This window comes from Mastigoproctus giganteus, chromosome 13, assembly GCF_048544385.1.
Source record: "Mastigoproctus giganteus isolate SK-2022 chromosome 13, ASM4854438v1, whole genome shotgun sequence".
Taxonomy (NCBI): domain Eukaryota; kingdom Metazoa; phylum Arthropoda; class Arachnida; order Uropygi; family Thelyphonidae; genus Mastigoproctus; species Mastigoproctus giganteus.
Window position 1 is genome coordinate 160748238 of NC_143587.1, and position 26514 is coordinate 160774751.

General features: G+C 37.6%; 1 protein-coding gene across 3 annotated transcripts in view; it reads left to right on the plus strand.

The window, feature by feature from the left end:
- LOC150076554 (uncharacterized) overlaps positions 1-26514 on the plus strand; it is a 198790-nt gene that overhangs the window by 166005 nt on the left and 6271 nt on the right. For all 3 annotated transcript variants that reach the window (XM_090388182.1, XM_090388180.1, XM_090388181.1), the window contains exon 9: positions 14340-14417. In XM_090388182.1, coding sequence (XP_090244308.1) covers positions 14340-14417 — 78 coding nt within the window. The remainder of the gene's footprint in view (positions 1-14339; positions 14418-26514) is intronic.

Sequence of the window (26514 nt, forward strand, 5' to 3'; positions counted from 1 at the left end):
GTCATCAGGGCCAGAGGCAGTTCAACTAAATATTAGTTTTCACCTGGTGAACTTTTGTTCCCATTTTGTTTTCCATTTAAAATGATAAACTGAAGCAAATTGAGGGCTTCTGATAACATCTCAGCCATAATTGTCATGTTTACCAAAACTGTTGTATAAAGGTTGCAAATGCTCATTTTGTTATATTTAAGTGCACCTGTTAAATCTTACTTAGCTTTGTCTTAACTATTAATAAATATCTTTTGTTTTTATTTCTATTTGTGATGCTAGTCATTAATGTAACATACCATCACAAAAAAGGGTTAGAAATGTGAAATTCCTAGATGATGCACTTTCTTTGAACACCAGTGTATATATATATATATACAGGGTGTTTCAGTTAAACGTTTCAGAACTTCTAAGAGGGGTAGGGTACATCCTGACAACTCGAAATCATATAGCAATGTGGGGTCGGAAATGCTTTCCTGAAGCGGTGTTGTACACAGAAGCACCATAAAGAAAAGAGACCGTAAGTGAGAAATCGTTTTAATAATACATGAAAAGAAGCAAAAGGTACATGGATTAAAGTAAGTGTTCGAAGTTTCTTCCACGGGATACAATGCACGCCTCACATCTCCGACGCGTGGACATCCGAACATTCTGGAATATTCCAGGCGAATTTCGAATTTCTTCGGCAGCTACTGCGATTCTTGCAACCAGCTCCTCAGCATTGTCAACAGGGGTGTCATAAACTAGCGATTTCATATGACCCCAGAAATAAAAATCAAGACATGATAGGTCGGGTGACCGAGCAGGCCAATGCACGGGACCACCACGTCCGATCCACTGTTGACCAAATGTGACATCCAGGTAGTTACGAACATCTCCGCTATAATGGGCAGGGGCTCCATCATGTTGGAACCACATTGTGTGTTGCGTCGATGCAGAAATCTGTTCATCTCTCAAAAGTTGTGGCAATACTTGCTGCAGAAAGATCAAGTAGATAGGTCCGGTTAGACGACAGGGTAACAGGTAAGGTCCGATGAGGTGATCTCCCATAATACCGGCCCATACATTGACCGAAAATCGAATCTGTGCTACACGACGTCGTATTGCATGCAGGTTCTCGACCGCCCAGATATGGTCGTTATGCGTGTTGAAAATTCCTTCCCTTGTGAAGGATGCCTCATCGGAAAACAACACTTCAGCAGGAAAAAGGGGATTTGTAGCACATTTTCCAAGGTACCACTGTGTGAAAGCAGTACGAGGTGCATAATCCTCCGGTTGCTGTGTCTGGACACGCTGCCTGGAGTATTCCAGAATGTTCGGATGTCCATGCGTCGGAGATGTGAGGCGTGCATTGTAGCCCGTGGAAGAAACTTCGAACACTTACTTTAATCCATGTACCTTTTGCTTCTTTTCATGTATTATTAAAACGATTTCTCACTTACGGTCTCTTTTCTTTATGGTGCTTCTGTGTACAACACCGCTTCAGGAAAGCATTTCCGACCCCACATTGCTATATGATTTCGAGTTGTCAGGATGTACCCTACCCCTCTTAGAAGTTCTGAAACGTTTAACTGAAACACCCTGTATATACATACATACACTGGATTGAGGTACTATTGCTCTTCTTACACCCTATATCCGTTCTCCTTTTTTAGCTGTTGCTCCTTTGTCATCCACTAACATGATTGGTTCTCAACCACCACTATTATTCGTCTTTCTGCTTGATTCATTGTCTTGGCTATTGGTTGGGCTAACGTCATCCAGCCTGTTAACCACCTCAAATTCGTCTAACTTTAACTTAGTTACCATTATTATAGTTATCCTTCTTTTTTATATCTTTTATTACCATTCGGCATGGACTAACAGGCAGATGATATCAGAAACTGATAGCTCGCTAATTGTAGGAGGACACATTGAAGGGGTTAGCCCTTGATAAAGTCCCTTTCAATGCGTCACCTTTTTCCTATAATTGGCATGACATATGTAATTAGTTATTATTTTCTACTTTTATGCTTTATTGATTATTTTGTTTTTTCAATATTTGTTATTTCCATTATTTATGCGTATCCTTACCCAGTTAGAACCATGGACTAGTTATAACTATTATAGTGTTTAGTTGCCACCAGCTTATATATACTTGCCTTTAATAAATTGCATGTTTAATAACTGCTCAAACATAATAAGACTGATGTAATGTTCTATCTAGACATTCATTGATGGCATTAATCAGTTCTTCTCCTCCTTTCAGTTTTCAGTTCTTTTTATTGTATAATTTGCTATAATAATTGTTTATTATGTTATAATAATTGTTAATTTATTTGCTATATTCATTATATATATATATATATATGTGTGTGTGTGTGTGTGTGTGTGTGTGTGTGTGTGTGTGTGCGCTTGGTTAATCTGAACTAATTGGGTAGTTTAGACTTTTAATTTGTTCTGATTTTCAAACTTTGGTCTGGAATCTAAAAAAAAAAGGGTTTAAAAATAAGAACATTGGCCTTAAAATCTGAGGGACCACCTAATTTGTTTGTTAAAATCCACCACCTTTTCACACAACAAAGGTCCAGATATGGGTTCTTCTAAACTTCATCTCTGTCTGAAACACAAACAAATGGCATCCTTGACGGATGGCTCATTAGCTTTTCTCAGTTTTTTTTTTTTTTTTTTTTGCACCATTTGAATCAAGTTTTGGTGTAAACTTTAAAATTTGTTCCTTGTTTTTTTAATGTCTGTTATGGTAGACTTTCCAACCTCATAAAATTTCACTGACTCACTTTCTCCCTTTGAAAGTCTTTTTAAAATCTCAAGCTTCAATTCACTTCTTAAAAATTTCTGCTTCCTTTTATAAAAGACAAAGAAAATGACAGTACTGTAAAATTAAACTGTAAAAACTCTGTTCAGAATCTTTTTTGTTAGTTGCAATTTCTGCTGCCATGTTCTTTGTTATTGATTGACACTTTTTTTTTTTTACTGTTTTAGATTATACAACCCAATAAAAAGGCAGTGAGTGGAAATATCAGTTTACAAAGTGTGTTGAATAAAATATTACAAAGTCTTTTGTTTAGTTAGTACTGTATGTATATTAAGCTATGCACATAAGCGTAAATTTATTTTGCTAACCTGTGGATAATACTCTTTCGATTTTCACATATTGTTTAATTTTATTAATTAGTAAGGGGGAAAAAAAGATGTAATTTATATCTTCATTTTTTTAGCCTGTGGATAAAATATTCCTCCGATTTTCATTTATTTGAACTGCCGTTTAATATAATCAAAATTCAATTCACAAATGTTATCACAATAACCGTTGTTTACTGTAATTATTTTATGGTACCAGCTTAAAAATATATAATAAATGCTGGCTCATCCGGATTAGTGAAGTTTCAAATTATTGACTTTTGGATTTTCAACGCTCTACTACCGTGTGTGCGTGTGAGAGAGAGAGAGTGTGTTGATAGCCTAAATAAATTTAAGGCTGAGCTGGACAGGCATTTGGAACGAATGGAGGGGTGAAATTGGAGGGTTTTTTTTTTTTTTTTTTTTGTTGGGCTTATGCTGCATAAGCTTGCATCATATGCCTCTACTAATGCTAACATTTCATGTGCCCTTTCCTACTTCTGTAAAAGGATCAGAAGTCTGTGAAATGATCTGGTAGACACTTTATTCATATGCACCTGTTGTTGAATGATGTTCTCTACTAATATGAAGCCGCGGCCAGTTCTCTGATGCTAATATGGCGATTTCCCCAGGATTAATGCCTCGATTTTTGCAATAGCAGTTTCTGGGCATCCTGAGATTTCTTCGTCATGCACTGAGGTTCTTCCACATTTGAATTGTTTATACCCATGTAGAACATTGTAACTTGGGTGGTCTTCTCCTTAAACAGCAACCATTAATTCATGGACTGTTTTGGGTGTTTTTCTCTTGCAGAAAGAGGATCCAAATTACTGATCTGTATTCCACTTTATCCATTGTGACACTTCACTTCATTCAGTGCTACAAAGAAGAAAAAAAAAAAAGGAATTGTCAGATCAAAACCAAATTTTTTTTAATTGAAAATTTAAAAAACAAAAAAAAAAAAAAATTGTCTTTCGATGACAACCACTTCCTGGTGAATAAAAACCTTTTTTTTTTCACCCCCTCTCATTATTATTATTGTTATTATTATTATTATTAATAGTAGTAGTAGTGTCATATGATTCAAGAAAGAAAGAAAATCAATTATAAAGCATCAGCCAAAAAAAATAAAAAATCCACATCACCTGTCCATCCCCTCCAATAATTTGTTTAGTTCACCTTGAATTTATTCAAAAACTACTGACTTCCGCAACTGACAGGAGTTTGTTCCACCAATCAGCCAACTGCTGGCTGAAAGCAAACTTCTATACATTTATCCTGTAACCATCCTTCCTCAATTTGAATCTGTGTGTAGTCTGACCAAGGCAAAGACTGTCAGCAGTATTGAGCTTGCTCACTCCATTCAAAGTTAAACTCCTCATTGAAGTCACCTTGCAGGTGACTAGTCTCCAGCTGCTGAAATTTGCAGAACCGAAGCCTTTCTTGGTAGGAACACCCCTTTGTTCCCCTCACCAATCTTGTTGCCCTTCTGTGTATACCCATTCTGATCTCTGCCTGATCTCTACATCCTTCCTAAAATGAGGTCTACAGACCTGTATGTAGTACTCAAAACGTTGCCTGATAATGGGATAATCACCTAGAAAAGTTCCTGTATATCATTGACAAAATCCTATGCGCTCACTTGGCAGTCTGTCTCTATTGCTCAAAGAACTTCATATTTGACTTTGCAGTTATCTCCAAGTTTTTTTCATCTTCCACTATAATGAATGTAGTACCACACAGTTGGTATGTTTTTCTGGGATTACTGCTACCCATATGCAGTACTTTGTATTTGTCGATTAAGCTTCAACTGCCTTTTCTCAGCCACTATGTCTAATTTTTGTAGATCTTATTGCAGGAGTATACCCTGATTACTGTCATTAGCCACTCTGCCAATCTTTGTATCATCTGCAATCTTAAACAATAAGCCTCATATGCCTTCATCAATATCATCAATATCAAAAAAAAAAAAAAAAAACTGGCCCAGCACTGAACCCTGGGAGACTCACTCCATTAATAACATTAATTCATTCATTAAGAGCAGTGTTCATTAATAACCAATCTCTGGCTTCTACCACTTAACCATCCCTTTATTCAAAGCAGTAACTTGCCCTTAATGCCACACTACTACAATCTATACTGTAGTCTTTTATGTGCAACAGTAACAAAGCTTTCCTGAAGTATATGATATCAAAATTATTTTTTTGCATCCATTTCTTTGTTACTGCAGCATAGTATCCAATTTGAATGTCAGACAAAATTGCCCCTTAACAAAGCCATGCTGCTACTCTATAATAGAAATAATGCAATTGTATTGCATTCTGTCTAGATGGTCCTGCATTACTTCTTTAACCAGAGACTCCAATTATTTTTCCTGGAACAGAAGTTAAGCTAACATGTCTATAATTACTTAATGTCACCTTTTTATACCCCTTTTTATCTCCAGTCCATTATTTAAAATGTCAGAAATTTCTCTTCCAGTTTACTCTCAGATACCCCAAATTCATTTAGCTGCCTGATAGATTTTAATGAATAATTTCTGACATTCCCCTCCCTAAAGAACGCCTTGTGTGTGAGTGTAGATGCAAAATACCTATTCAATTTCACAGTAACCTGAGCAGAATCATCAACAGTTAATCCATTGACATCAAGTGGACCAATGTGATGCAATCCCTTCCTTCTACTGTTAATATAATTAAAGAAATCTTTGCTTCTTTTCTTTGCATTCCTTGCCAGAAACTTTTCTGCCTTATCTTGCCTAATTTGCTTTGTAAATTGATTACAGGCTAGTTTAAATCTACCATAGGCTTCTGTATCACCTGATAATTTATATGCATCCCATGATTTTTCTTCTCTACAAGTCTCATCACTGCATACAGGCTTGGAGGTCTTGTTTTAGGAATGATATCGATTTGCAGAATGGGTGGGTGCAGAGAAGGGCAATGAAGATTGGTGAGGGAAGATTTGATTTGGTTTTTAATGCACATTATGAACTTAGGTGCCAATGTGCCAATGGCACATTGGTGGCTAAGTCCATAATGTGCCAAGTCAAGGTGAGGGGAAGAAATGGGTGTTCTTACCAAGAAAGGCTTCAGTTCCAACATCTTGAGACTGCTCCTCCAAGATGATCTGATTGAGGTATAAGGCTTTGAATGGATTGAGCAAGGTCAATGCTGATGACATTCTTCCTACTGCTCAGACTATACATGGGGGGGACATAAATTCACATTTGAGGAAGGTCGGTTACAGAATTTATTGTGCAGAAGTTTGCCTTCAGCCTGCCAGGTTAATTGTTTTAATAAACTTCCATCTGTTTTGTTGAAATTATGAAGTTTGGTTAAATCTAAGTAAGAACCAGTAAAAAAAAAATATCGGAGGCAATTGATGGGAGTTGTGGGATTTTTTTTTTTTTTTTTTGGCTGATGGTTTATAAGCTTGTTTTCTTGCATTATTTGCAACTTCCACTATTTATAGTAGTATTAATACTGTATGAGATAAGTTAATCAGATTGGTCAAACAAAACTACCTTAACAAATCCATGCTCTGATTACTTCCTTAAACCATGATTCCATTATTTTTTACCTACAACAGAAGTCAGTCTTACTAGTCTCTAATTGTTCATTTTTTTTTTTTTGTTTCTGATTTCTCACTGCTCTTTGTAGGCTACTGTAATTAGAGGAGCCCCCCCCCCCCAGGGTTTGGTGCTGGGCCCATTGTTGTTTTCTGTATTTATCAATTATATTGATGAAGGTATCATGTTTATGATACAATGGTTGACTGTATGCTACTGTAACAAGATCTAGAAAAATTTGGCAGATGGCTGATAAATGGCAATTGAATTTTAACATTAACAAATGCAAAGTACTGCATGTGGGTAGCAGTAATCCTAGAGTAACGTACCAACTGTGGGGTATTAAACTCAGCATAGTGGAAAATGAAAATGACCTAGGGATAATTGTGCAGTCGGGTATGAAGTTTTCTGAGCAGTGCAGGCAAGCTGCCAGAGCAGATCAGTGATATACAGGAATTTTGCTAGTATGGAAAAGGAGGTTTGTTTGTTAGTTGTTTGTTTGGTTTTTAGGAGCATTAGCAATTAAGGCCATATTGCTCCAGGATATGCGGTGGTCATTCCATGACCTTTCCGCATCCTCCGTATTTGGTGGTGACGGGCTCGAACCCCGGTGGAAAAGGAGGTGATTATTCCTTGGTATGGTGTGGCAATAGTCAGGCAACACCTTGAGTACTGGATGCAGAGCTGCTGGATTGGGTAGAGAGAAGAGTAATTAGATTGGTGAAGAGAAAAAAGGGATGCTCATACCAACAAAGGTTTAAAAAATTGCAGCATCTGGAAACAAGACACCTGCAAGTTGACCTGAATGAGGAGTTGAAGGCTTGGAATGGATTGGTCAAGCTCAATCCTGATGGGGATTCTACTTCCTGCTCAGACTATGCTCAAAGAGGAACATACACTCGAATTGAGGTAGGATGGATACAGAATAGATCTGTGGAAGTTTTCCTTTAGCCAGGAGATGGTTGATTGCTGGAACAAACATCTGTTATTGTGGAAGTGGACAGCTTGGATAAATTCAAGAAAGAATTACACAGACTATTAGAAGGGATGAATGGGTGATTCGGGATTTTTTTTGTATGTGTCTGATGCTGTATAAGCTCTCTTTCTTGCGTCATTTAGCATTAGCATTAGTAAAGGCACATGATGCAAGAAAGCATCAGCCAAAAAAAAAAATATATATATATATATATATATATATATATATATATATATATATATATTCTAATTTCACCCATCCACTCACTTGAAATGTTTGTCTAGTTCTGCCTTAAATCTACTTCAGCTATCAACTTCTACGACAGATGAAAGTTTGTTCCAGCAATCAACCACACGCTGGCTTCTGCACATCTATCCAACAGCTGTCTTTCCTCAATTTGAATTTATGCCCTCTCAGGTGATTATTCTGAGCAAGAGGAAGAATCCCATCAGCATTGACATGTTCAAACCATTCAAGGCTTTATACACCTCAATCAGATCACCTCGCAGGTGCCTAGTCTCCAGACACTATAATCTGCAAAACTTAATTGTTTCTTCATAAGAGCAACCTTTTTTTCCATTCACTAATCTTGTTGCCCTTCTCTGCAGTCTCTCCGGCAGCTCTACATGCTTCCTAAAATAAGGCCTCCAGACCTGTATACAGTATTCAAGGTGTGGCCTGAACATTGCCTTATACAAGGGGATAATCGCCTCTTTATCCCTGCTAGAGAAATTCCTGTATACCATTGACAAGATACCATGAGCTACTCTTGCAGAATGGGAAGGAGCAGCAGTGCATAGCACACGCTTCTTGATTAGACCGGGGTTCGAGCCCGTCACCACCAAATACCACCTAATAATAATTATTATTATTATTATTATTATTATTAGCCATTCAGTGCAAGGAAGCGTAAGGCTTATGATACACCAGCCAAAAAAAAATATTTCTGAATTACATAGAGAGAGAGAGAGTCAGAAGTAGAAGGGAATCACCAAGAAAGAGAAGAATAATGATATCCAGCTGAGGACCCTAGTTGTGCCAAGCCCATACTCACCAGATGTGAGCCTCTGGGATTATTCTCGTAATCTGCCTTTACCTACCTAACCTCCTTTTGACTTAATTAGACAACTGCTCATATCTGTCATAGGCTTCTGTGTCACATGTTAATTTATATGTATCCCATTCTTTTTTATTCTCTGCCACATATCTCATTAGTTCATCTGACATCCATTTTGAACAGAATTTCTTAATTGCTATGAAAATCCTAGTAGCTTCCAGGATTAATTCCAAGAATGCGCTGGTCCCAAAGTAACTAGTTGTAGGTGAATCTGTTGTCAGGGAAACGGGGAACATATTGTGCAAAAAGGAGAGATGGAACAGGACCAGGGTATGTCTGCCAGGGACAAAGGTTACTGACATTGTAGGGCAGATATCATCCTTTAAGGGTACAAAGGGTGATATTGTTGAACACGTTGGCACTAATGATATTAAGAGTAGGAGACTTAACAAGTACCAAACAATGCTGAAAAACAGCCGTGAGTTAGGCCTAAATTTTAAAGTGTCTGCAATTCTGCCCAGACACGATAGCAGGGAGTATATGATGAAAGCCTTGCCGATCAATTTTGCTCTGGAGAGATTGTGCAAGGCTCAAGGGGTAGAATTTTCCTCAGCCTGGTCTGTGCTTGTTAACAGGAGAGACTGCTTCTACAGGGATGGGATACACTTAAATAGAAAGGGTGCAAGAATATTTGCTGATGCTATCGAGGCAGAGTTAGGTGTGTCAGAAAACTGCTAGTTTGGAGGGATACACGGACTAATAGATTAACAGTAGCCGCTGCAGAGGTAAAAGTGATTCTTGCACTACTTCTATTGAAATGCAATTGAGCAGCAGCCTGGAAAGCAAGGCAATCGGAATTTCAAGGACTGCTGGGAGTCATAATGGAACAAGTAAATACATGGGCTGTGTTAGGGTAACTAAGAGTAGAAACAGGTGCATGTATACTTGCATGTACACCAATGCTAGGAGTATAGTTAATAAATTCAGTGAGCTTGAAGTGCTAGTCAAGACATCAAAGGTAGATATTGTTGGGATATCAGAGACATGGTGTCACACAGACATAAGCAGTGCAGAACTGGAATTTGGGGAGTACAGTGTGAACAGAAACAATAGACAGGACAGGAAGGGAGAAGAGATTATGCTGTTAGTTAAGAAACACATAAAATCTAAGGATGTGCATCCAATTGATGTGAGTGGACAATGCAATGTTGAGTCTGTTTTGTGTGACATAAGCACTGGGAAAGGAAAAATGAGAGTAGGTGTGTGTGTTATAGGCCTAATGAATCTGATGAGTTTAATGAGCAATTATGCAGAGAAATTCAGTGGGCCTGTAAATTAGAGTGTCTTATAATGGGGGATTTTAATTTCCCAGATTACTGGAATTTGTGGGTTGCTCACTCACACACTAGCAAGGCTTTTGTGGATCAAACATCAGAGGCAGCAAAAAGCATATTCCTTTACATGATGCTTGAAATATAACGATAAAAATAAATTAGAATAGGAATTAAAAATAAAAATGATGCCAGCAGCTTTACACTGGAGTGCTTGCATCTGTTCTATTTTTTAATTTTTGCTGCATCAGGACCACCGCTGTTCAAGTCGTCTGCATTGGCTGTTCGATTGGGTGGCGGACTGATCTTTCGATCAACTCACCTTTGCGGCGATTTGTCTAGGGATCGAAATGCAGCAATTCCCTGACCATTATTGGCTTTGTGGTCCTCTGTTGAGATGGGGTGTAATGGTCAGTCTATTTTTGGTTTATTTTTGTTTTATTTTATTATAGTTTTTACTCTGTTATCTCTGTTAGTGATATTTCACATAAATTTGGACCTGGTGCCCGTCAGAGGGGGCGCCGTTAAATTTATTTAATTGGCTTTCAAAATTTAATCTATTTTATTATTTAATCACTCCTCTCTAACAGAGTCTCTCCACTTGCTGACTCGTAGACGTACTGTTTCTGCTGCATGCCTTGGGAAAGGTAAAGAAAGCCAACTCGAGAATGATGAGAAATGTCGGATAACTTACGTGGAAAATTAGTTTCCTGATACGGCACTCTGGCTCTTCTCGCTCGGTAAACAGATAGTAGGTGTTATCGGCTTGGAGAAAAGTCGAGAATGATATATTGATTGACAGGTAGGTGTGGCAAACGATGTGCTGATTGGTGCGTGAACACAACTCACGATAACATTGGTTTTGTATCACTTTAGTAACACTCAGAAGCACAATGGTAATTTGCCCTAATGAACGCTTTCCATAATGGTGAAAAAAGGTCAGTTTACCTCCACTTGAATCCCATGGGAGTCTTAATACAGTCACAAAAATTTTTTTTTTTTTTTTTGTGACTGTATTTTTGTTTTCTTGTTCAATAATATGCCCTAATGGTGAAAAAAGGTCAGGTTACTCCACTTTAATCCCATGGGAGTTTGAACCCCTCCCAAAATGGAGGAGGTAACCTAACCTTTTTTCTTTAGAATCATGGGTGGACTAGCGCATAAATTGTTTATTAACAAAATATTAATTTTTTATTACTGTACTTTTATTTTTAAGGTCAGGTTACGAAAAATAAAGAAACTTTTTCCTTTTTTTGTAACCAAACCTAAATCAACAGTATAGTAAAAATACTCATGAACTCCAAAAATCTGCTTTTAATAATGAGAAAAAAACATAATGAAGAACATAAAAATGAACAGAACGAAACTTTTATTAATTTAGTTTTCATCAAAAAATCTACCGTTTTATTTTCCTTACAAATTTCTTCCATCTTTAAAAGATTCATCGCTACTATTACCTGTTTACCGATCATCACAAAACCATTATGCACCATTCTTTGCTCATAAATACACATTATAATGCCAACCAATGACTACGCAGTAGCTTGTCATCTGTCATGCCCACCACCAATCATTTCATCATTTCCCACGCCTACCTGTCAATCAATATATTCTCGATTTCGGCTCCAGACCAATAACACCTGTCTGTTTACAGAGCGAGCAGCGCTTGAGTCTGGTGTCGGGAAACTAATTTTCTGCATAAGTTATCCGACGTTTCTCGTCTTTCTCGTGTTGGCTTTCTTTACCTTAGCCCATGCCTTTTCTACAGATACTTCCATGGGCACTGTTCTTCTGAATTGTTGTCTATAATTCCCGCTCTCTCTCTCTTTCAAAACAGTCCAGAACAGGTGTCGTCACTACCAGCCAACATTCATTTACTGTCCAACTTCAAACTCACAGAACCAACTTTTCATCTTCCTCGTTTATTTATTGAACTGGAGTTTTCTGGAACAGCCTTCCTTCATACGTATTTACTGAAAATTACAGTCTACAGAAGTTCAAGTCTAATGTCAACAAATATCTTCTTTCATCTTCTCAACCTCCAACCCAAGCACAGTACTAAGTACTATAGGTTCTAATACCTCTCATGTTTGGGGTTTTCATAAAAAAAAATAAGTGACCCCAGGGGCTCACACCTGGTGAGTATGGGCTTGGCACACTCAGGGTCGTGAGCTGGATATCATCATTCTTCTCTTCCTTGGTGAGAAGCTCTGCTCTCTCTCTCTCTCTCTCTCTCTCTCTCTCTCTCTCTCTCTCTCTCTCTCTCTCTCTCTCTCTCTCTCTGTCTCAGGTGCAGCAAAAGCCTCAGGCTTCCTTGCACTATATGGCTAATAATAATAAAAGTTTATGACAAGGAACTTCAATTTCTCTTTGGGTTGTTGTTATTTGGTTTTTAGGAGCATTAGCAACTAAGGCCATATTGCTCCGGGGATATGCGGTGTTCATTCCCTGACCTTTCCGCATCCTCTGTATTTGGTGGTCACAGGCTCGAGCCCCAGTCTAATCAAGAAGCCATGTGCTATGCACTGCTGTTCCTACCCACCTTGTTATGGAGGTGCTTTCTCTTTGGGAATAATTTTTAAATTTTTGAGAACTCTCAATGCAGTTTATGTAATATATGATCAAGCCTTAATAAACTCAGTTTTGCTATAATTCACATGGCTTTTGAGTGTTTTTTTAATATTTAAGAGTTAATTATTCCATGCATGACTTTCACATAATTCTTTAATATATATGTTTATTTGTTTTTTTTTTTTTACTCCATTTGTATAGAGGTGTTTTATATGGCATAAAAGCTTAAGTTATTTCATTCAACAGACAAAATATCTTAATCAATTAAAATCAGAAGTATCTTACAATGTGGGGATGTCAGTTATGCATCTGATATTTGATTTTATAGAAAGGTAGATAATTAAAAAAGACCTGTACAGTCGGTCCTCGTATAGCACGATAGTTGTGTTCCTAGAAACCCTCATGCAATGCAAAATCGCGCAATATAAACAACAGGCCCTATGGGAAAAATAGGGTTAGGTGCCGACCACCCAAGATTGAAAACACATTTGTAACCAAAACATTACCAAACACAATAAATAGTCGTAATAAAATACGTATTTTTATACAACTATTACGTAATAAAATACGTATTTTTTTACAACTATTATGTAATAAAATATTGCTAGTGCTTTTGCTTCTATCGTAAGCAAACTTGTTTTTTGTTTGATTTTCTATCCAAACAGATGATAGCCGTTCCGTCCCTTCCAATTCTTTGTGTCTTAATCTAATGGATTTTAATTACACTTTGAGTTGTTCCTGCTATGAAAGTTGTTTTTATTTTCTCTGCATTCTTCATAATTCTCGGCCTTTTTTAACACCTCATTAGGTCTGTAACACCTCATTTAGGTCTGTAGCACGTGCAATATCACATGGTCTTTCATTTCGCTCAAAGCGTTTCCCAATTTCATATTTTTTCTCTATCGACAGAGGCGGACTGCCATAAGCATTACTGGGGAAACCTCGGTGGGCCGGAGGCCGGTGTGATTTTGGCCATAAACCATAGTATGAGGCCACTATAAATTTTCCCGGGTAAGAATTTTTGATCCAGTCCGCCTCTGTTTATCGATATTGTTTTTCTTTTTCTCTCTGAATCTGCAGTATCTTCACCAGGACACTTCCTTTTCACACCTTTTAAGTATTTTACTCATTTTTAGGGAATAAAGCACAATTACAAAACGAGGAGGCACGCTTGATACACATAAACAAAGCTGTGCGCGTGTAGCAACTGAATAAACAACACCGTAAAGGCAGAGATACACTATAAACACCTCATGTTTTACTAAAGCACATTTCTAGGGGTTACTACCATAAAACAATAAAAACAATTTCCAGTTGCATTTCTGCTATAGAATCTGTTATAAACTGGTATTAACTCAATAACTGCATTTGCGATTATACCGATAGCTGGAATTGTGTTGGTTTTTACGTTATTATGGTGAAATGTGTTTCCCCTTCACTGATATAAAAAACATAAATACATTTTCAGAATCTTCTCTTCATTGCTATCGTGTTGCGTCGGTTGGGGTGATTCTGCATTCGACTGCCATTTCTTGTAAACACAAAGGCGAATTGTGATAAGCGAATTCAGTTTGTGTTATATAAGATATCGTTGCTCTATTTATAAATCGTGTATGATCGAATTCGTGTAGTGTAAATACATGTTATACGAGGACTGACTGTATTAACCTTGTAAACTTTATGTTTTGTAAACCTTTCCCTAATTTTAATATGTTTATTTTTAAGCCATTAGCACTGGTAGCATGGGGTTGCAAGCTGTTGATGAATCACATTAATCATTCTTCAGTGATATCTTTCATCAAGGTAAGTATCCCACCTATATATGAAATTACTTTTTTCAGAAATGTAATGATTAACAATATGATTGTTGAAAAGGCTATTCAGGAATAATCACTAAAACATAACAATTATCAGGCGACACAGAAGCCTATGGCAGATATAAGCTAGTCTGAAATCAAGTCACAAAGGAGATTAGGCAAGCGAAGGCAGATTACCAGAAATCTTTGGCAAAGGATGCTAAGGAAAACTGAGGGCTGATGACCCTCCTATGTGTGAGTCCTGTGGCACAATTTTATCAATTAGGCACATTTTAGCTGACTGTCCAGATTTTAGCAATATCCATTTTATCGCTTTTAACCATCTGACTGAGCTGTATACACTCAGTCAGATTTTATCCGACAATGTGTCTGCTGTTTTTAGCTTTTTGACATCAGTAAACCTTTTTAGTCACATTTAAAAAATCTACCTTATTATAGTTACTTGTTTATCTTTTAGTTTATACTTGTTTTCATACCTTGACTTAGTGACCTAAATCATTAGGCCACTGAAAATTTTACTTTTTATGACCAGGTTTTGGCGCATTATAGCCTTAATCGCTAATGTGCCAATAAAACCCAAGCAAGCTAAGGAAAACAGCAAGGACTTCTTTACTTATAAAAACTGTAGAAGGAAGGGGATGAATCAGATTGGTCCACTTGATATAGATGGCTCGACTGTTGATGATCCTGCTCGGTTAGCTGACAAACTGAATGAGTGTTCTGCATCTACATTCACACATGTGGAATTCTTTAGAGAAATAAAGGACAGAAGCTTATTAACTCTAACAGGGAGCTTAATGATTTTGTAATAACTGAGAATAAAGTGAAGGAGAAATTGTTGAAGATAAACATAAGAAATTCACTTGGGGTGGATGGGATCTATCCAGTTATATTAAAGAAGATGGCAAAGGAAGCAAGCAAATCCTTATCGATATTTATGAGAGCATCCTTGTATTTGGGGGAGGTCCATACAGACTGGAGATATGCAAGTGTGTCCCCAATTCACAAAGGGGGGGGGGGTGATGCAAGCAATTACAGAACTGTTAGTTTAACTTCTGTTCCGGAGAAAATAATGGAGTCACTGGTTAAAGAAGCATTGTAGGACCATCTAGACGAGACTGCAGTAATAATTCAGATACAGCATTGGTTTGTTATGGGAAAATCTTATCTGACTAAATTGATTGGATACTAGGATATGGTCACAAAAGAACTCTATGCAAAAAAGAGTTTTTATATCATATACTTGAAATTTAGGAAAGCTTTTGATACTTTTGCACATGGAAGACTGCTTTACAGATTGGAGCAGTATGGCATTGAGGGCAAGTTGCCACAATGGATAAAAGGATGGTTGAGTGGGAGAAGACAGAGTGGTAATCTATGGACACTGCTCTTCTAGGACTAATATTATGTGGATTCTCCCGGGGTTCGGTGTTGGGCCCATTGTTGTTTTGTATATTTTTCAATGATATTGATGAAGGTATATATCAGGCTTAATGTCTAAGTTTGCAAATGTTGGGTGGCGCCTCCGTAGCCAGGTGGGTAGGAGCAGCAGTGCGTAGCACACGCTTCTTGATTAGACCAGAGTTCGAGCCCATGACCACCAAATACGGAGGATGCAGAAAGGTCAGGGAATGACCAGCGCATATCCCCGGAGCAATATGGCCTTAGTTGCTAATGCTCCTAAAAACCAAATAACAAAATAGCAAATGTTGGCAGGGTTGTTAATGACAGTATGCTACTGCAACAGGATCTAGAAAAGTTGGGCTGCTGTGCTGAGAAGTAGCAACTGAAGTTTAACATTGGCAAATGCAAAGTACTGCATATGGGTAGAAGTAACCAGAGAGAAATGTACCAACTGTGTGGTACTACACTCAGAGTGGTAGAGAATGAAAAAGACCTGAGGGTTAATTCCACAGTCAGATATGAAGTTTTCTGAGCAGTCCAGACAGGGTGCCGGAGTCGGTTATGGGATCTTGTAAATGATATACAAGAATTTTGTTAGTAGTGATAAGGAGGTGATTATCCATTTGTATAAGACAATGGTCAGGCTGCTGAGTACTATGTACAGGTCTGGAAGCCTCATTTTAGGAAGGATGTAGAGTTTCTAGAACGAGTACAAAGAAGGGCAACAAGATTGGTGAGAGGAACAAAGCGCTACTCTTACCAATCTAATAAAATATTCAAAGAAGAATAAATTTGGTACATTCAGATTGATTTAGATAAAGAAACAGTCAGGCTAATTTTGATAGAGAACTTGAATGTGAATAAAGTTTCTGCTAAAATAATGAATTTCGCATTGAAAACAGGAAAAAGCAAGATCTGAAATTTGTTTTTTTCTTAAGTTCTGGAAGTTGCAGCATCTTGCGAGACTAAGCAGCTGAGAGGTGATCTGATTGAGGTGTATAAGGTCTTGAATGGTTGAGCAAGCTCAGTGCTGATGGCATTCTTCCTCTTTGTTCATTTACGAACCCAAAGGAATATAAATTCAAACTGAGGAAAGACAGTTATAGAATAGATGTGCGGAAATTTGCCTTTAGCCAGCAGGTAGTTAATTGCTGGAACAAGCTTCCACTGTCGTTGTGAAAGTTGATAGTTTAAATAAATTCAAGAAAGAATAGGACAAACTTTAGAGCGAATGGATGAGTGGAATGCGGTTTTTTTTTTTTTTTTTTTTTTTTGGCTGATGCTATATAAGCTTGTTTTTTTTTGCATCATACGGTTCTACTAATACTAACTCACAAATCTAATAAAATATTCAAAGAAGAATAAATTTGGTACATTCAGATTGATTTAGATAAAGAAACAGTCAGGCTAATTTTGATAGAGAACTTGAATGTGAATAAAGTTTCTGCTAACATAATGAATTTCGCATTGAAAACAGGAAAAAGCAAGATCTGAAATTTGTTTTTTTCTTTTCACAATGGTTTAATAAGATAACACTGTTTTGCTTACAGTTGGCAGCACTCATGTTCAATATGGTTCAAAAACAAAATGTCAAATTCCTCATGAACAAATAGTTCATTTCTTGAAAATCGATTAAACACATCAGGATGTAGACTAATAAGTGCCAGTTTTTGAAATTAAAAAAAAAAATTAAATTAAATATATAGGTAAAGGGAAAAAAAAGGATTTCTGGGAATTGTGAGAAGAAATTATAGTATTTATAATTTCTTAAAAAGAAGAAGAAATGCTAATAAACCATGTGAATTCTGGTTTTCAATAGCATTTAGCATTAGAATTAGCATTAGTAGAGGCATATGATCAAGAAAGCAAGAAAGCAAGCTTATGCAGCATCAGCCAAAAAAAAAAAACCCACTCCCATGTCACCCCTCTGTTCGTTCGAAATACCTGTCCAGCTGAGCCTTAAGCTTATTTAGGCTATCAACTTCCACAACAAAGGATGGAAGTCTGTTCCACCAACCAACTACCTGCTGGCTAAAGGCAAATTTCCGCACATCTATCCTGCATCTGTCTTTCCTCGATTTGAATTTATGCCCTCTCAGGTGATTATTCTGAGTAAGAGGAAGAATCCCATCAGCATTGAGCATGCTCAAACCATTCAAGGCTTTATACACCCACCTCAATCAGATCACCTCGCAGGTACCTAGTCTCCAGACACTATAATCTGCAAAACTTCAGCGTTTCTTTATAAGAGCAACCTTTTGTTCCATTCACTAATCTTGTTGTCCTTCTCTGTACTTGCTCCAGCAGCTCTACATCCTTCTTGAAATGAGGCCTCCAGACCTGTATACAGTACTCAAGGTGTGGCCTGATCATTGCCTTATACAAGGGAATAAATACCTCCTTATCCTTGCTAGAAAAATTCCTGTATATCATTGACAAGATACCATGAGCTACTCTTGCCGCCCGTCTGCACTGCTCAGAAAATTTCATATCTACCTGCACAATTACCCCCAGGTCCTTTTCATTCTCTACCACTGTCAGTGTAGTACCACAGAGTTGATACATTGTTCTGGGTTTACTATTTCCCATATGTATTACTTTACATTTGTCAATGGTAAACTTCATTTGCCACCTCTCAGCCCATTTGCTCAACCTTTCCAGGTCATGTTGCAGCAGCATAGCATCAGTGGTGTCCTAAACAACCCTGCCAACCTTTGTATCATCTGCAAACTTGGACACTAAGCTTGATATAACATCATCAATATCATTTATAAATACAGAAAACAATGTACCCAACACGGAACCCTGAGGGACTCCACTAATAACATTAGTCCACGATGAGCAGTGTCCATTGATTACCACTCTCTGTCTTCTCTCAATCAACCATCCCTTTATCCACATCAATAGTTTGTCTCCAATGCCACGCTGCTCCAATTTGTGCAGCAGTCTTCCATGTGCAACAGTATCAAAAGCCTTTCTAAGATCCAAATATATAATATCAAAGTTATTCCCTGCATCCAGTTCTTTTGTGACTGCATCATAGTATCCAATCAAATTGGTCAGGCAAGACTTCCCCTTAACAAAACCATGCTGTGTCCAAGCTATAACTGAAGTCTTGTCTAGATGATCCTGCAGTGCTTCTTTAACCAGTGCCTCCATTAATTTTCTTGGAACAGAAGTTAAACTCACAGGTCTATAATTACTTGTGTCAGCCTTTGATCCTCCTTTGTGAATTGGGGTCACATTTGCACATCTCCAGTCTATGGGTACCTCCCCTGAGTCCCAAGAAGCTCTCATAATTATGGCTAAGGGTTTGCTTACTTCCTTTGCTGCCTCCTTTAATATAACTGGATAGATCCCATCCTCCCCGAGTGCCTTTTTTATATTTATCCTCAACAATTTCTCCTCCACTTTCCTCTCAGTTATTACAAAATCATCTAGCTCACTGCCAGAGTTTACTTCACCTCTGGCATTCCCCTTCCTGAATAACTCCTCATGTATGAATGTAGTTGCAAAATACTCATTTAGTTTGTTAGCCACCTGAGCAGGATCCTCAACTGATCCTCAACCATCAATATCCAGTGGACCAATCTGATTCATCCCTTTTCTTCTAGAGTTTACATAAGTAAAGAACTCTTTTCTGTTTTTCTTTGCATCCTTTGCCAAGGATTTCTCATAATCTGCCTTTGCCTGCCTAATTTCCTTTGTGACTTGGTTACAGACCAGTTTATACCTATCATAGGCTTCCATGTCACCCAATAATTTATATGTATCCCATGCATTTTTCTTCTCTGCCATATGTATCATTAATTCATCTGACATCGATTTAGGCCTAAACCTTGAACAATATTTCTTTGTTGGTATGTAAAGCCTAGTAGCTTCCAAGATTATTTCTTTGAAAGCTTCCCATTTTGAATTTGCTGCTTGTAACATCATCAGTTGGTTCCACCGTATAGAATTTAAATACTGCCTCAGACCACCGTAGTCATCACCTTTATGAAAGCAAAAACCCTTCCCTTTACCCCTGATGGTTGTTACCTCTTTGAGTACATCCCACTTTAGCACACTGTGATCACTGCCACCTAGTGGTTCTTTTATCTGCAGATTCTTAATGTATGAAGAATCACTACTGATAATCAGATCAAGAGTATTACTCCCTCTAATTGCCTCCCGAACATGCTGATGTAGAAAACAATCATCCAATAAATCCACAAAAGCCTTGCTAGTGGGTGAGTGGCCATCCCACAAATTCCAGTCAATATCTGGGAAATTAAAATCCCCTATTATAAGACTCTCTGATGTACTGGCCCACTCTATTTCCCTGTACAGGTTCTTATTATACTCATCAGAGTCATTAGGCCTATAGCACACTCTACTCTCAATTTTGATCTCCCAGTGCTTATGTCACACCAAACTGACTCGACACTGCACTGTCCATCGATGTCGACTGGCTTCACTTCTTTGGATTTTATTTGTTTCTTAACTAATAGCATAGCCCCTCCTCCCTTTCTATCCTGTCTATTCTTTCTGTACACATTGTACTCCCCAAATTCCAGTTCTGCATTCGTTATATCTGTGTGACACCACATCTCTGATATCCCAACAATATCTGCCTTTGATGTTTTGAGCAGTACCTCAAATTCATCAAATTTATTTTCCAAACTCCTAGCATTTGTGTACACGCAACTATAGATGCACCTGTCCCTATTCTTAGCTACCCTAACACAACCCCTGTGTTTACTTGTATGACTCCCAGCAGTCTCTGTAATACCCTGCATCTTGTTTTCCAGGCTGCTGCTCATTCCAATAGAAGCAGTGCTAGAATCACTTTCACCTCTGCCAGTGGCTACTGTTACTCTATTAGTCTTTGTTTCCCCCCCCCCCCCAAGATAGCAGTTTTCCGACCCACTTAACACTGCCTCGATAGCATCAGCAAATATTCTTGCACCCTTTGTGGAATTTGTTTAAGGAAAAAAAATTATATTTCAGAAATTCCAATTGTACATTCATATATACCATCATTCCAACACAAATCTTTCTAATTTTTTTGTGGAATCATATAATGAGGTATAAAGAGGAAGATATTAAATGAATATGCTGTGATGAATGTAGTAAAAATTCTGTATAAAGTTTCCTCATGTTCAGAAGAAATTTGATTTCAATCACAAGGCACCCCTTTGCTTTCACTAGAAACTATTAGCTGAACATTTAACCAAGGCTTGGACTTAGTATTAGTATTAATTGGTGCAAATGTTGCAAGAAAGCAAGCTTATACAGCATCAGCCAAAAAAAAAAAAAAAACTTTACACATCACCTGCCCATCCTTCCTGTAGTTTGTCTGTTTAGACTAAGGCGCATTTAGGGCTAGAGCCTCAAGCTGCGAACAAATTTAGACTATGTATATAAAGTGCTTAGCATCATAATACACAGCCATTTCTGAATAAACAGAAAATTTTTAAGGTGGCATCGTTTTAGGTTATATCTCATATTGTGAATGCCTTCACAACGAGTTGCCATGATATTGCACTACTTCGAATAAGTAACGCTTCACCTAAGGAGAAGACTAGTGTTACTTATTCTCAGATAGGTACCACCACCCAGACAGCACTGTTTCAGGGCTATTTGGCCCTTCGTCAGTGAGTGGGTAGGTACCCAAGTGATGCAATGATGGCAAAAACAGTTATGAAGTATAACTCCACAATATGAGAGATGCCTGATGGTGTATGATGTATTTAGACTAAGGCGCATTTAGGGCTAGAGCCTCAAGCTGCGAACAAATTTAGACTATGTATATAAAGTGCTTAGCATCATAATACACAGCCATTTCTGAATAAACAGAAAATTTTTAAGGTGGCATCGTTTTAGGTTATATCTCATATTGTGAATGCCTTCACAACGAGTTGCCATGATATTGCACTACTTCGAATAAGTAACGCTTCACCTAAGGAGAAGACTAGTGTTACTTATTCTCAGATAGGTACCACCACCCAGACAGCACTGTTTCAGGGCTATTTGGCCCTTCGTCAGTGAGTGGGTAGGTACCCAAGTGATGCAATGATGGCAAAAACAGTTATGAAGTATAACTCCACAATATGAGAGATGCCTGATGGTGTATGATGTATTTAGACTAAGGCGCATTTAGGGCTAGAGCCTCAAGCTGCGAACAAATTTAGACTATGTATATAAAGTGCTTAGCATCATAATACACAGCCATTTCTGAATAAACAGAAAATTTTTAAGGTGGCATCGTTTTAGGTTATATCTCATATTGTGAATGCCTTCACAACGAGTTGCCATGATATTGCACTACTTCGAATAAGTAACGCTTCACCTAAGGAGAAGACTAGTGTTACTTATTCTCAGATAGGTACCACCACCCAGACAGCACTGTTTCAGGGCTATTTGGCCCTTCGTCAGTGAGTGGGTAGGTACCCAAGTGATGCAATGATGGCAAAAACAGTTATGAAGTATAACTCCACAATATGAGAGATGCCTGATGGTGTATGATGTATTTAGACTAAGGCGCATTTAGGGCTAGAGCCTCAAGCTGCGAACAAATTTAGACTATGTATATAAAGTGCTTAGCATCATAATACACAGCCATTTCTGAATAAACAGAAAATTTTTAAGGTGGCATCGTTTTAGGTTATATCTCATATTGTGAATGCCTTCACAACGAGTTGCCATGATATTGCACTACTTCGAATAAGTAACGCTTCACCTAAGGAGAAGACTAGTGTTACTTATTCTCAGATAGGTACCACCACCCAGACAGCACTGTTTCAGGGCTATTTGGCCCTTCGTCAGTGAGTGGGTAGGTACCCAAGTGATGCAATGATGGCAAAAACAGTTATGAAGTATAACTCCACAATATGAGAGATGCCTGATGGTGTATGATGTATTTAGACTAAGGCGCATTTAGGGCTAGAGCCTCAAGCTGCGAATAAATTTAGACTATGTATATAAAGTGCTTAGCATCATAATACACAGCCATTTCTGAATAAACAGAAAATTTTTAAGGTGGCATCGTTTTAGGTTATATCTCATATTGTGAATGCCTTCACAACGAGTTGCCATGATATTGCACTACTTGCACACAGGCATTCACAATATGAGATATAACCTAAAACGATGCCACCTTAAAAATTTTCTGTTTATTCAGAAATGGCTGGGTATTATGATGCTAAGCACTTTATATACATAGTCTAAATTTGTTCGCAGCTTGAGGCTCTAGCCCTAAATGCGCCTTAGTCTAAATACATCATACACCATCAGGCATCTCTCATATTGTGGAGTTATACTTCATAACTGTTTTTGCCATCATTGCATCACTTGGGTACCTACCCACTCACTGACGAAGGGCCAAATAGCCCTGAAACAGTGCTGTCTGGGTGGTGGTACCTATCTGAGAATAAGTAACACTAGTCTTCTCCTTAGGTGAAGCGTTACTTATTCGAAGTAGTGCAATATCATGGCAACTCGTTGTGAAGGCATTCACAATATGAGATATAACCTAAAACGATGCCACCTTAAAAATTTTCTGTTTATTCAGAAATGGCTGTGTATTATGATGCTAAGCACTTTATATACATAGTTTGTCTGTTTATTCCTTGAATTTATTCAAACTGCCCACTTCCACAACAACAGTTGGAAGTTTGTTCCAACAGTCAACTACCCACTGGCTGAAGGCAAACTTCTGCACATCTATCTAGTAAACATTCTTCCTTTGTTTGAATCTATGCCATCCTCATGTATGTAGTCTGAGCAAGAGGAAAAATGCCATCACCATTGAGGTTCCTCAGTTCATGCAACACATTAAACACCTCAGTAAGATCATCTTGTAGGTGCATAGTGTTCATAGGCTTTAATTTGCAGGATTCAAGCTTTTCTTGTTAAGACTATCCTTTTATTTCCCTCACCAATTTCATTGTCCTTCTCAATACCTGTTCTAGCAGATCAATATCCTTCCTGATATGAGGCCTTCAGACCTGTATGCAATACTCAAGATGTGGTCTAACCCTTGCCTTATACAATGGGATAATCACTTGTCCCTGCTAGAAAAATTCCTGTTTATCATTGACAAAAGCCCTCAGCTGGCCTGGCAGCCTGTCTGCACTGCTCAGGGAACTTCATATTTCACTGCACAATTAAACCAGTCTTTTTCATTTTCCATTGCCCTAAGTATAGTCCACACAGTTGGTACATTAATTTGAGATTCTATCCATATGCAATACTTCAATTGCCACTTCTCAGCACAACTGCCTTATTTTTCTAGATCTTGTTGCACTAGCATACTTTGATTACTGTCATTAACCACTCTGCCAATCTTTGTATCATCTGCAAACTTAGACATTAAGTGTACTATATCGTTAATAAATATAGAAAACAATAATGGACCCAGCACTAAACCAGCAGGACACCATTGATAATCACTCTCTGTCTTTCTCCAGTCAAACATCCCTTTATCCTTAGCAGTAACTTCTCCTTAATGTTACACTTCTCAAATTTGTACAACAGTCTTTTACGTGCAACAGGATCAGAATCTTTCTTGAAATCCAAGTATACAATTCAAAATTATTATTTGCATCCAGTAACTTTGTGAATTCGTCATAGTATCCAATCAATTTGGTCAGACAAGATATCTCCTTAACGATGCTGTGACATGAATTATAACTGCAATCCTATCCTATCCTATCTTAATGGTCTTTCATCACTTCTTTAACCAGTGACTCAATTATTTTCCCTGGAACAGAAGTTAAGCTATCAAGTCTATAATTACTCATGTCATCCTTTTTGAATTAGGGATACATTTATACATTTCCAGTCCCTGCTTCCAAAGATGCTCTCATAATTATGGTTAAGGGTTTGCTTACCTCCTTTGCTACCTCCCTTAATATAATTGATTAGATCCCATCCACCCCAATTATATTAAAGAAGGCAACAAAGGAAGTAAGCAAACTCTTAGCTATAATATGTTCAGCTTAGAGCCAAAGATCATTATCCTTGGTTTGGCCTAAATTGTTAATGTTTTTAAATTATATATCATTACCAGAAAAAAAGTTGAATCTAGTATACATTTTAAAAGCTTGAGGCATCACCAGGACAGCTGTTTTCAAGCTTACTGTCATCTCAATAGCTGGCAGAGGTGGTCGCAGTTAGCAAATATATTTCAAACTTGAATGATATATTACAGTTTCCCCCCACTATAGTGCAGTTCACTGAGCACTTGTTCACCATTGTGCTCTGTATTTTTTCATACCTTCCACCAGAGTTCAGCTCTCTACTCCTGGAATAATGCTGTTCACTCCAAACACCTTGTGAGGGCTTACCCATAGCAGGTGTTTGGGTGCCTGAGAGTCCATAAAAAAATTTTTTAATGCTTTTTGGTTCAGTCAGTTGCAATTCACAGTGCTTGCCTCCAAAGGTGTATTCTTTGACTTAAATAGACTTTTAACCAATACTTTTATTAATCAGAAAATGGTTGAAATTCCAACCAAACTAGAAATTCTGAAATCATTTCCAATTTATGTCAAGGAGAATTTTGAATGTGTGTCTATTTATTATCCCAAAAGTTATTGTTTTTTTGTCCATGAGTAATTTACATCTGTGTCAGTTTTCTAGTTGTGTGTACTGGCTCAAATTACCTGTATCCATGGCTATAAAATTCTTTAGTCACGCACACCATTTATTCCATATTATAAAAATTTTATACATCCTCAGCTTTGTTATGGGAAAGAGCGTACCTGCTCTGTGGTTCTCATTAACTGAAGTTTATTATGTGTTGTTTATAAAACTTCTCTTTAAGAAATTTTGTTTCCTGACAGGAAATTTGCTTTTAGCTTCCTGCATTGCTTCTGCACAGTATGCAGGTAGCAATGCGGTTTCCAGTTAATTCTGGTTTATGTATTGTATATATACGTAAACCAGGATTAACTGGAAACTTGATCTGAACTGAAAACAGCATTGCATTTTGTGTCCTCATTATTTATTTTAGTTTACTGTCTAGTACTTCCAACTTCTGTTTTTTTTTTTTTGTAAAATAGCCTCAAAGAGATCAAGTGAATCAGCTGGTACTAATAATATGAAGAAGGTGAAAAGCTATCAGAAAAATTTGTCATTGAAAATTAAATTTAACATACTAAAAAGACTAGATTTGGGAGAGCACTGGGTTTGCACCACATAGCTGGTTGAAAGTGAGTAATCTGAAAGTTAACATTACTGCAAACTGTTATTATAAATAATGTAAATACAGTGTTCATATGTAAGCTTCTGCAATTCCAAGGTAAGTTTTCTTGCATTACCTTGAACAGATACTGTATTTGTTTTATTACATAATAAAGGTTTAAAGGTTTCTGAGGCTTGTCACATATTTTTACATTTACAGCTTCTTACCTGGAAGTCTAAAATGCTGATGGAACTGATATTCAGATCCCATTTGTTAGTCAAGTAGATCAAACTTTGGTGAAGTACAGTCATTCTGTGACATCCAAATTCTTGTGCCTTAACATTGGTGGAACTGTTAGTAATTCTGGGTGTATACTCCCATGTGCAAGACATGAAACACTGCACCTAGTATACTGTAGGTGCTACCCAGGTGTGAACCAACATAAGCAGAAGTCATGGTTTAACGTCCAAATCACATGGCAGAATGCCACCCATCTATCACCATGCCTCTAGGT